The sequence below is a fragment of the Mixophyes fleayi genome, chromosome 1 (assembly GCF_038048845.1).
Source record: "Mixophyes fleayi isolate aMixFle1 chromosome 1, aMixFle1.hap1, whole genome shotgun sequence".
In the NCBI taxonomy this organism is placed as follows: Eukaryota; Metazoa; Chordata; class Amphibia; order Anura; family Limnodynastidae; genus Mixophyes; species Mixophyes fleayi.
In genome coordinates, this window is record NC_134402.1 from 327,771,009 (window position 1) to 327,784,171 (window position 13,163).

Below are 13,163 nucleotides of genomic sequence, written 5' to 3' on the forward strand. Positions count from 1 at the left end.
TATACAGATGGTTACATTCTGTTGAACATTTATGCTTATATCTAACCCAAAAATCCTAAAGTGGAAGTACTGCATGTTGTGTATTATGTGCTAATCTAGAGAAAGATGACACTTCATCTCTTTATCTACTTATTTATTATTTGAATGTGTTATTACTCTTAATGTTGAAAGCGCTTTCTTGATGGGATTGAACTGATAGAGGTGATCTTTGGAACATAAGACTTCCAACTGCCCTTGAAATACCCCGGTGAATTACATTTAATGCAAACCTAGAAATAAAATATATAAATATATAATCTCAAACTCGCCACCATGTTCAAAATTGATCAGACCAGCAAATGTTTCAAAGTCTTTACAGACAGAAACGATCGTGGGGCACATTTACAGCAACTACATTCAATGTATTTGAATAAAGTACTTTAAGCCAGTGCTTGTCTGTTCTAACTGGAACGTGGTGGTGAGTTTGCCCATATATATTATATGCACCTTTGCACGGTGACTTTATGGCTACATCCTCCCTCTGGATTGAATATCCACAAATACTGAAGAGTCTTTGTTTTTATTTATATTTTTTGTATTCCTATATATTTGTGAACTTGTTTAGTCCTTAAATCTGACATGTGATTTCGTTTTATTTAACATGAAGAGCCTATAACCACAGTTAAATGGAACAAGATGGATTCATTTAGCATGTTGACATTTCTATGTTTAGCGGGTATAGAACTTGAGGGTAACTGAAATAAAATGTCAGTTTTTTGTTTTTTTGTTTGTTTTATTCCCAACAGATCTAGACAACCTGCGGTCTTCTTCAGAATGACTTCTCCTCTGTGTATAGCAGTGAAGCCAGTAATGACACATTGCTACGTCCTGTACAAAACCAGGCCCCGGAAATCCGTATGGTCACATATGTTTCTATGCTCTTCTAGATGCCAGCGCCAAGCCCCCCCTAGCTTCTAATACACTGCTTAGATGTCTAAAGAGAACAGGCAGGAACATGTTGTCTTGTTCACCAATTCATCCATATTAACCCGCATGGTGTGGGCCCCTCCTAGAACTTCCAATCCTTGTTGCATTGCATCGTCTTACAAACCAGACAGCGGCTGGATAAAAATGTCTGCAGAGTGGTTGACTGACTGGACCTGTTTGCTGAAAGGACTTCGTGACCTGATTGCTGGCTGCATCCAAGCTGTGCGTGACTGCAATACCCTTGCACTAACCTCCGTTATCTGTCTCCTGTTGTTGTTTGCATGGTATTGTTATAGAGTTGGTAAGGATCAACCCCGTTCTCCCTTTGCCACTGTAAATTTACTCATCCAGAGTTCAGATGCCAAAGGCTTGCAGAATGGGTTTGCTTACTGCCACTCACGTGAGTGTATACGCTGTACCCATAACGATGTACTGAACCAAAAACTCTATCATAATCTGCAGGAATATGCAAAAAGGTACTCCTGGTCTGGCATGGGCAGAATTCACAAAGGCATACGGGAACAAGGTCGTTATTTAAATGACAGGCCATCAATCCAAAAGCCAGAGGTTTTCTTTCTTCCTGACTTACCCACAATGCCATATTTTACACGGGATGCTCAAAAGCATGACGTGGAACTGCTAGAACAGAACTTTGCCACCATTCTTAGTGAATTTGAAGTCCTCTACAAAGCTTTTTCAAATTGCAACTTGCCCCAAGGGTGGAAAGTAAACAGTACTCCAACTGGGGAGTGGTTCACATTTTATTTGGTCAACCAAGGTGTGTGCATTCCTGCCAATTGCAAGAAATGCCCACGGACGTATCGTTTGCTTGGAAGCCTCCGTACCTTCATTGGCAACAATGTCTTTGGGAATGCTTGCGTATCCGTGCTTACACCTGGAACAGTCATCACAGAGCACTATGGGCCCACCAACATCAGGATAAGATGCCATCTGGGTATGTATCTTCTAAAAATATCAATATATTTAAGTGTATATTGTATGTATTGTTTACGTTATTATTACTATTAGGACCATAAAGTATAATGTCTGCCTTGTTACTAATCCTGAATCTATGCTCTCCAACCAGGGGTAAATTTCTGATATTTAAGGAACTTGGTCACTTCCTAAATAATTATCTACAAAACCTGACCTTGGATTGTCTTTAGGTATTATGCAAACTGGATATTACTGACCATGAGAATCACTAGTCTTAACGCATGTAGGCATTATTTTCTAGCAAAGAACTTCTAGATTGCCTAATGTTAGGGAAACTGCATAAAATTAGAATTAATTAATTTCATTTAGAAACAACTATATGTTGACGGGATCTATAGGGAGTACTGAGGTATGCTTACACTAGCAGTGAAGGCAGAAGTGTGAGTGGAGTAGTTTATGCAATTTGGAGCATGAATACAATTTAGTAGCAGTGAGGTGGTGGTAGTTTCAAGAGAAACAACATTCTAGTTGTAGTAGGGAAACATGCAAGACAATGAGACTAGTAAGGAAAAGGTTACTATATCAATAATAAAAAAAAAGCTGATTAACTAAATCAACTATACAGTATGTTTAGAGTAGTTGTAAATGAATCATTGTGCATTGCCCTGCAGTCTGGCAGGTGACCACTGTATGATTGGTCCTCAAAATAGTGATTTATTGAATACATTATTAGTGTTCATGGAGCTGACCTCAAATGCCAGACAGGCTTATGAGTGTGTACATGGGTACCATTGGTTGTCTCTGGTTTCAGTAGCTTATTCACTTTACTGTGAGTTAGTAAATTGAACACAATACTTTGAGAGTATTTTATTGTTTGTGTAAAAAAATTTCTCATGCTTTTGTTACACACACACACACCTCTGATTCATCCATAGAAGTGTCTCTTCTAAACAGGAGAGCTGCATACTTAGGTATTACTCCTATTTTACTTCAATATAATATAGTTTTAAGAGTTTAAAGTTATGCTATGTTTCTATAAAATTTGTTATAAATGTACACATAAGCTGCATCAAACACATTGTTTAATAAAAATGATGTCACTAAAGAATTCAATTATACAATATGAGTATTGGTATTTGAAATCTAGAAACATCAATCCAGACATTTAGTGTCAAAGTATAAGGTAATGAAATAAGTACATAATAGATAACCTTTTCTGGAGACAAATGTGAACCCAGCGCATTGTGGTGGTGAGAAATTTCTAGGAAGTGAAATTTTGGTATTTGCTTTTTTTTATAGAATTACTCCATGTTCAGCCATTTTTCCATCTTTTTACATTTAGTACAGCTGGTTCACCAGACGCTCTGTTTACTTAGGAGTACAACTATAGCCAACATTGTTTATGGGATCTTCATTTGGAAAGATATTTTTAAAGTAACCCAAAATCTATTTTGCGGTTAAAAACTCATTGAAATTGATTAAGTCTGATAAAACGAACTACAAATTAACTGTTACATCTATATTTCTACATGGCTCTCGTAAAACCTTTTTTCACCTTCCCAACGGTCAGGCAGCTGGATGATTTCAAGAGCAGTGGTGGACTATATCAGTTTAAAGTGTAAAGAACAATGACACTGTTAGCCAATCTCATGCCACATTCCTAAAAATATAGCCATCTGGACTTATGGTGGAGAAAATCTTTTAGGACATTATAAAAATGAGTCGATCAATCAATGTGATAACCTTCAGGTGTATGTTTGACCCCTTCTCTACTTAAAAAAAAAAAAAAAAAAAGGCCCTGAAATTTTTTTGCAGTTTCTACTTCGCATGACATAGACTTGTTTCAGTGAATCATGCTGTCAGAGATTTAAAAAGACCTCAAACAAAAAGATTTCAGTGGAGCTTTTCAGTTTTTATGGTGCCAGGAAAGGTTATATTGCTACAGAGGTCTGTCTCAATCAGTCCACGATCAGGCAGGTATATTACAAATGGAAACATTCCACCAGAATTGGTAGACTTCCCAGTAGAGGTTATCCAGCAAAACTAACGCCAAGGACTCCAGGTGGTTACAAAGAATCTCAGAGTAACAACTACGGGCCTCTCCTGCATTGTCTAGGGGGGCTCACTATAAGGCTAACGCTGAGTAAGAATGGCATATGGGGGATACCAAAGAGGAATCCACCAATTTCCAAAAAGAACTATGTTCTCTATCTCCCATTAGACTTCTGGATAGCCCAGTGGTCTCGTAACAGTATGAGAAATATTAGACAAAACTGGAACGTCTGGATAAATGTAAACTCAGCATATCGACAGAAGAATCTCATCCCAAGTATCAGGTGTGAAACAAATGTCAACGAACCCATCTGTGAACAGTAGTTTAGCAGAATGTGTGTCCTGCATCTAGATGGTAATCCTACACACAAGTACACACAACTACACCTGCTGCAGAATGACTTTATAATGACCAAATCAGAGTCCTCAGACCCAACTAGAAATTTTGTGGCCTAATTCTAATCAATTAGTACATACAGGACAGCCTAAAAATATCCGTAATGTAGAGGCCATACTGCTTCCAAACCCATGTGTAGGATGGAAAGAACAGCTAGCTACTAAATCTAGAGGTTCAGACATTTCCCAACAAATACAGTGGGCCTTATTTATGAAGTGCATTCCTCAATGGTTGGCAGGGCCGGACTGGCCATCTGGCACTTCTGGCAAATGCTAGATGGGCCGGCCGACACTTCTTGGATTCCTGCATCTCTGCTGCGCGACGGATGAGGGCTCCTCTGCTCCCTCCCCCTTATCTTGTGCACTGTGCCCTGCAATGTGGACACAGTTTTTACACTTTTTTTTTTTTTTTTCTGACTAGGGAGGGGATCGCGGGGAGGGGTGGGTGCCGCTATTTTCGCGGGAGGGGGGGTGCGCGAATTTTCGCGGGGGTGCCGTGACTTTCGCGTGGGGTATGCGGATTTCCGCACGGGGGGGTGCCGCGATTCTCGCGGGGGGGGCAGGGTTTTCACCAGTGTGGGAGAGCCAGGGGGGAGCTGGTGCTGGAAGAGGGTGAGAGCTAGGGGGGAAGGAAGAGGGTGAGAACCATGGAGGAAGGGGTGCTGGAAGAGGGTGAGAGCAAGGGGGAAAGGAAGAGGGTGAGAACCATGGAGGAAGGGGGTGCTGGAAGGGGGTGCTGGAAGAGGGTAAGAGCAAGGGGGAAGGAAGAGGGTGAGAACCATGGAGGAAGAGGGTGAGAGCCAGTGTGAAAGGTAGAGGGTGAGAACCATGGAGGAAGGGGTGCTGGAAGAGGGTGAGAGCTAGGGGGGAAGGATGAGGGGGAGAACCATGGAGGAAGGGGGTGCTGGAAGACTGGATGAGGGTGAGAACCATGGAGGAAGGGGGTGCTGGAAGAGGGTGAGAGCTAGGGGGGGAAGGAAGAGGGGGAGAACCATGGAGGAAGGGGGTGCTGGAAGAGTGGATGAGGGTGAGAGCCAGGGTGAAAGGTAGAGGGTGAGAACCGGGGTGCTGGAAGAGGGTGAGAGCAAGGGGGGAAGGAAGAGGGTGAGAACCATGGAGGAAGGGGGTGCTGCAAGAGGGTGAGAGCAAGGGGGGAAGGAAGAAGGTGAGAACCATGGAGGAAGGGGGTGCTGGAAGGGGGTGCTGGAAGAGGGTAAGAGCAAGGGGGAAGGAAGAGGGTGAGAACCATGGAGGAAGAGGGTGAGAGCCAGTGTGAAAGGTAGAGGGTGAGAACCATGGAGGAAGGGGTGCTGGAAGAGGGTGAGAGCTAGGGGGGAAGGATGAGGGGGAGAACCATGGAGGAAGGGGGTGCTGGAAGACTGGATGAGGGTGAGAACCATGGAGGAAGGGGGTGCTGGAAGAGGGTGAGAGCTAGGGGGGAAGGAAGAGGGGGAGAACCATGGAGGAAGGGGGTGCTGGAAGAGTGGATGAGGGTGAGAGCCAGGGTGAAAGGTAGAGGGTGAGAACCATGGAGGAAGGGGTGCTGGAAGAGGGTGAGAGCAAGGGGGGAAGGAAGAGGGTGAGAACCATGGAGGAAGGGGGTGCTGAAAGAGGGTAAGAGCAAGGGGGAAGGAAGAGGGTGAGAACCATGGAGGAAGAGGGTGAGAGCAAGGGGGGAAGGAAGAGGGTGAGAACCATGGAGGAAGGGGGTGCTGGAAGAGGGTGAGAACCATGGAGGAAGGGGGTGCTGGAAGAGGGTGAGAGCAAGGGGGGAAGGAAGAGGGTGAGAACCATGGAGGAAGGGGGTGCTGGAAGAGGGTGAGAGCAAGGGGGGAAGGAAGAGGGTGAGAACCATGGAGGAAGGGGGTGCTGGAAGAGAGGGTGAGAGCCAGGGGGGAAGGAAAGAGGGTGAGAACCATGGAGGAAGGGGGTGCTGGAAGAGGGTGAGAGCCAGGGGGGAAGGGAGTGTTGGAAGAGGGATGAGAGCTAGGAGGGAAGGGGGTGCTGGAAGAGGGGTGAGAGAGCCAGGGGGGAAGGGGATGCTGGAAGAGGGGTGAGAGCTAGGAGGGAAGGGGTGCTGGAAGAGGGGTGAGAGAGCCAGGGGGGAAGGGGGTGCTGGAAGAGGGGTGAGAGAGCCAGGAGAGAAGGGGGTACTGGAATAGGGGTTAGAGAGCCAGGGGGGAAGGGGGTGCAGGGAGTAAAGTGAGAGGGACAAAGGAGAAGATGGTGCAGGGGCGTAGGTAAAAGAAAGTGTAAAGGGAGAGACATCTTAAGAATGGGAATGTCAGGCAAGCAGCCATCATAAAACACAAGTAGTAATGAAGAATAGGAATGCACAGAGGGGACAAGTGTTAAAAGAAAATAAAAAATGAAGCCTTCATACTCCATTCACTTATATTTTCCATACCCCCACTTCTAAATTTCCACTTTGACCACTGCCCTCGGTCCCTGCTCCCGACTGGCTGTGTGAGCTGACAGCTGCAGATCCCTCATTGCCCAGCGTGCCCAGTAGGAATACAGAACACAGGATGCCATAATCAGGTAAGTTCATATATTTTCTCATGTGCAATGTGTTTTTAACCATCCTTTGTTGAACTGGGGGCACTACTGTGTATCCAATGATGTTTAAAACACTATGCATTGCTCATTATTGCGTTGTAATTTTCTTGCATATTTATCTGTACAGAGACTTTTAATTAAGAGGAAAAACCACTGCTTGTCATAAATTTTATCTGTGATTATGTCAATATATCTATTTTTGTTTGCATTGTAAATGGTGTATTAAGCTGCTCCTGGGACTCACACTCTAGTATCTGATATGCTGTACCAATTTTTATTTGTGAATGAGTTTTTTGTCTGGGCAATACTGTATGGCATAATGTTATTTGGGGGCACTACTGTATGGCATAATGTTATTTGGGGGCACTATTGTGGCATAATACTGTATGGTATATGATTTGTGGGCACTACTGCATGGCTTAATATGAATTAAGGGTAATATTATGTGGCATAATATGACCTGGGGGCACTACAGTGTGGCATAATATGAACTTCTGCCAAAGGCAAGTCTCTCATTGTTGAATATGACGGGGGCCCAAAGAAGTTGCTGTACTGGGTCCCAAAATTCCTCTTTTCAGCCCTGCCTGTGAGACAAGGGGGTAGATGTCTCCAGGTAAATAATCTAAATGTTTCCTATCTAATCAAACTGATGGATCACATCCAATTATCTCTCACTCACCTCCTCTATCCCCCTTAATTAATATACTGTGTTATTTAAAATGAATAGAAAGGACGCATAACCAGTTATAGTAGTATAAAAAAATATTTTTCTCTGACGTTTTTCTGTAGTTGGAAATACTTTTAATGCTGCCGCGTGTGTTCAAATGATCATTCAATAGTTATGTTTTTTCTGATATATTTGTTAGAGTTTTATTTCATGTGGAATGATTCATGAAAATTCTGCCATTACTATTTAATTGAGGGAAAAGGATACCTGTTACCAATATGTGTGTAAGTATTCTGTTGTTGCTATTTTGTGGGAGATTTGAAAAAAGCAAAACATTGGTTTCCTACAGTGGCGCCTGTATAATTGGTGGTATTGCTGTAGTATGGGGTGGCGTGGTGGTGGCAATGTTGTAGTGTGTTTGGGGCTTAGTATTGCTAATAAGTATGATAGGGTATTGCTGTAATGTGAGGATGATGTCAGTTGCTGTAATATGGGGGTGATCCTGGAATGTGGGGGGTGATGCTGGAAGCTGTAATGTGGGGGGTGATGCCGGTTGCTGTAAAGTGGGGGGTGATGCCGGTTGCTGTAAAGTGGGGGGTGATGCTGGTTGCTGGAATGGGGGTGATGCTGGATACTGTAATGTGGGGGATGATGCTGATTGCTGTAATGTGGGGGTGTTGCTGGTTGCTGTAATGTGAGGAAGGGGGGTAATGCTGGTTGCTGTGATGTGGGTGGGTATCAATGTAGTAGGAGTGTGTGTGGGGGGTTATTTATTACTGTAATTTGAGTACTAATAATGTCATGGTATTTATTGATTTAATATGGGTGCGAACAATGTAATATTGAGGGTCATTAGGAGAAATAAATACCCCCCCCCCCCACACACACTCATGTTGTACTGCACCAGCAACGCACACTGCGCCAGCATCAGTGTGCAACAATATAGTGCATGGAGCCCACAAGAGGTGGGCCTGTGTGCTTTAAATGCCAGGGCTGATTTTTAGTCCCAGTCCGGCCCTGATGGTTGGCACACCTTCTCTTCACTCTCGGGGAAATTAGATGCAAACTATAAGAGAGCCTTGATCTACAGAGTGGGTAAACAATTGCACCATGAAACATCAAAGTCCAACCACTTTAGTACAACCCACTTCAATCAAATACATGATTTAGTTTATCTTCTAAAAATACTGTTCAGTTTTACCTCCTCTATAGCGTCAGTTAATAAAGAGATTGAGTGGGAACATCAGGATTATCCTCATTACACATGGCAGTCTGATTACTTTGCTTTGAGAGTGCCAAGAGGAGGTGTCAAGAAATGTGCTCCTCAACTGAGGGCAACATGGAGGCTCAACACAGGTTTTGTTGGAATTCTAGAATGACCCAGAGACCACTAGCTCGGAACACAAGCTCATTTTGAGGAGAGAGAACAGCCGTACACTTGTCTACACAGAAAGGAATTCCATAAATATGTGTCCTCCTAACCCAGTGGTTCCCAAACTTTTTTAAGTTCGCCGCACCCTTAGAGTCTCTCTAATTTTTTCAAGGCTCCCCTCAAAAATGGGATTGCTCTGAAATTATTTTGAAGTATTTGAGTCAAAATAACGTAATAAGTATTTAGATCAGGACAGAAATACTTAGTAAGTTGTTTGCAAAAATAATATACAGTAATCCAAGGAAAAAGAATATATATATTTTTTTTTTAATTCTATTTCTGTCAAAGAACAATTTACAGCTAATATTAGAGGAATAAGATCAAATAAAATAAAATATGTACAAAAATCATCACACTGTGCCCCTCTTCATCCACACACGGTGTCTGGCCCCTCTTCATCCACACACGGTGTCTGGCCCCTCTTCATCCACACACGGTGTCTGGCCCCTCTTCATCCACACACGGTGTCTGGCCCCTCTTCATCCACACACGGTGTCTGGCCCCTCTTCATCCACACACGGTGTCTGGCCCCTCTTCATCCACACACGGTGTCTGGCCCCTCTTCATCCACACACGGTGTCTGGCCCCTCTTCATCCACACACGCTGTCTGGCCCCTCTTCATCCACACACGCTGTCTGGCCCCTCTTCATCCACACACGGTGTCTGGCCCCTCTTCATCCACACACGGTGTCTGGCCCCTCTTCATCCACACACGGTGTCTGGCCCCTCTTCATCCACACACGGTGTCTGGCCCCTCTTCATCCACACACGCTGTCTGGCCCCTCTTCATCCACACACGGTGTCTGGCCCCTCTTCATCCACACACGGTGTCTGGCCCCTCTTACCTTCTATCTTCTTACCAATGCAGCGGCGCCCGGGACCCAGCATTCTCCTCTCTCCTGCCACTTCTCACTGAATATGTTGGGCGTGATGATGTCACGCCCACATTAAGTGAGAAGCGAGGAGGGAGGAGGATGCTGGGTTCTGGGCGCCGCTGGATTCATAAGTTTTTTTTCATTTTTTCTTTTGTCCCCTGGGCACGGCACCCCTCTGACAGCATCGCGGCACCCCTGGGAGCCGCGGCGCACACTTTATGAACCGCTGTCTTAACCTATTAGTTTCCTTTTATCAATTTCCTTTTATTAATCTCTTTAACACCTTAAAATGCTCTGAAAGTACCATTTAGGTGTAATACAGAGGCATTTTTAAAGTCCGTTTCTAGTGTGCTTTGTAAATGAGACCCTAAAATCATGAATTATTACTGGTGAATTAAGCCAGCAGCATTTGCGGACCCCTATTATTAGTGATCTGTATATTTTTTGGGGAAGGGCAATCTATACTTATGTAGCAATGTATAAGTCATCTCATTGGTAAGGATTGTAGACGTGATTTTTATATGGCAAGCTGCACTTTCAATTTGCAAGCTGCAGTGCTTGCTCTCATTTTTATTTTATTTTTTTTACTCATTGATTTATTATCACAACCAGTCAGCAAAGCCTTGCCATTGGCATGATCAATACAGTATGCTAATTGGTCATCAGTTTTCATTCTGTCACATCTGCCAGAGCACTATCAGACACAAAGACCATCAGCACATTTCATGCTGTGGCTTGTTTCCTGCAAATCACTCTTGCAGGTTTTCTATAAATTGTATTTATGTGCAGTGGAGGTGTGACTCCTCTCATATGTTGTGTACATCATTGCACAATCAATTCAGCTGTTGTTATTGTCTTTCAGATTATACTAAAACTTTTTATCAGTGAACAAGTACATTTTTATAGTGTATTTATCAATAGCAGCCTTTTTTTATTTTTATTTATTTTTGAAGAAAAGTTATCCTGTAGATTTAAGGGGTATATTTACTAAACTGCTGGTTTGAAAAGGTGGCGATGTTGCCTATAGCAACCAGATTCTAGTTCTCATTTATTTGGTACAGTCTACAAAATGACAGCTAGAATCTGGTTGCTATAGGCAACATCTCCCCTTTTCAGACTCGCAGTTTAGTAAATATACCCCACCCCCCCCCCTGTCTTTTTTTTCAGAGTCTCCAATAGAAGAGAGACTCTATTGCTGGAGTTCGAGAAAATGTTTCTTCAATATAGAAATACCAATGACCTCTTAAACCTATAGCATTTTCTAGCAAATCCTTGCAGATCCTAGACACACTAGCAGTATAATTGTTGTACAAATAGTAAAGAGGTTGTGCAAAAATGTACATTTACATACCCACTAATAGCCTCGATTTCTGGTGGCCGAAAGCAGCATAGCCTACGTAAAAATTGGTGCCTCATGGTTTATAATGGGCATGGTTTGGGTGAATTGTAGGCTGGGGCTTGACAAAATTTTACAACCTGGAATAATGACAGGTATGCAACTTTAGGTCATCCCTCAATCTAACATTTTGGTGGGTTCCTCTACCAAGCACCCTCAGCACCAGCACTAAGTGAACAAATCCTCCAATGTCTTTCAACGACATCAGATCATTTCCTCTACCAAATGTCAGAGAGGACTTACGGGTATATTTACTTTGAAAAAGTGGAGTTGTTGTCTATAGCAACCAATCATATACTAGATGTCATTAATTTAGTACATTCTACAAAATGACAGCTAGAATCTGATTGGTTGCTATAGGCAACATCTACGCTTTTTCAAACCCGCAGTTTAGTAAATATACTCCTAAGTGCTAAGTGTGTTATGTGGCCTCTTCTGTGTCCTCATTACATAATCATAGAAATTATTTGCCCACACAGAAACTTTTACAATCCCGTTCTTTGGTGCTCTGATGACCACCATCCATCATCATCTGACAGGATTTTCAGCTCCGCAAATGACATCAATCAGATGTTGCTCTTGATCTGCAATCTTTTGGGGACTCATACATGCTGAGATTTTTTGACCAGTTATTATCATTTTTCACCCACCCAATTAGCCAGAAAATGTGCTATGTGTATGGGCATTTTAAGAATTTAGTGCAAATAATGCAATAAAAGACTATTATGTTGCCCCTTTATCATGCTCAGGGGCAGATTCAATTAGCCGCAATGTGCCGCTGGCCACTGATTTCATTGGCTGGATACCAGACTGGGCACCTTGTCGGCTAATGCGGTACAGAAACTACCTCGTATCACTATGGGACACGAGGGAAAATGAGCACAGATTTTAGTATAAACTCTGCCACGATTTTGTCTCCATGGACTGTTCCGGGAGACGCGCTTCGTCCCCTCGCACAGAGTTGAATCTGCCCCTTTTATCTCCCTTGTCTTTTAACTATGTGATTCTGACTTTTTTCCCTTTTAGTAAGAATATGAAATGTCACAACACTGCTTCTGGTAAGGTAAAACCTGCTGTGAAAAGTGACATGAATGTAAACAACTGGGAACATTTGGTAGTTAAATTTGCTGCAATCAATATGACTGTATTGATATTACACAGTGTCTTCATGAAATGCTAAAGTTCACCTGCAACCAGTTAATCAATGAAAACCTTTTACCCTCTCTAGTACAAACATAATGACATCCGTGATTACTTCCTAATATATACTTCTTTCTCTGTTCATTTAGCTCTGAGATTCCTTACCTGTTTGGCAACACATACAGTGTTGGCCTACTTAAACCGCTGGACTCCCAGATAGTAGCAGAAGAGTGACTTGGAGGACCAATCAGAAGCAGCTATCTCTGTGATAACACAGAGATTGCATGTTCTGCTATGTTCTTCTGCTCATGCCCCTCCAGCATCACACAGCCCTGTTGTTGTTTTTGCATTTGTTAAATTCGTGCTGGGGCCACTCCTTATTAATATATTTATTAATGACCTTGGTGATGGTTTAGAGAGTAAAGTTTCTATTTTTGCAGATGACACTAAACTCTGTAAGGTAATAAAATCAGAGCAAGATGTAGCTTCTCTACAGAGGTACTTAAATAAACTGGAGGATTGGGCGGCCAAATAGAATATGAGGTTTAACATAGATAAATGTAAGGTTATGCATTTAGGGATCAAAAACAAGAATGCAATCTATAAATTAAATGGAATTAATTCAGGGGAATCTGTAATGGAAATGGATTTGGGAGTGGTCATAGACAGTAGACTTAGCAATAGTGCTCAATGTCAAGCAGCAGCTGCAAGGGCAAGTAAAGTATTGGCATGCATAAAAAGGG

The 13,163-nt window shown here is 42.9% G+C and overlaps 1 protein-coding gene across 5 annotated transcripts in view; it reads left to right on the top strand.

The window, feature by feature from the left end:
- ASPHD2 (aspartate beta-hydroxylase domain containing 2) overlaps positions 1-13,163 on the top strand; it is a 45,321-nt gene that overhangs the window by 19,712 nt on the left and 12,446 nt on the right. For 4 of the 5 annotated variants that reach the window (XM_075214456.1, XM_075214457.1, XM_075214455.1 and 1 more), the window contains one exon: positions 786-1,921. In XM_075214456.1, coding sequence (XP_075070557.1) covers positions 970-1,921 — 952 coding nt within the window. In that variant the 5' untranslated portion in view covers positions 786-969. The remainder of the gene's footprint in view (positions 1-785; positions 1,922-13,163) is intronic. The other variant, XM_075214459.1, reaches the window with a different exon arrangement.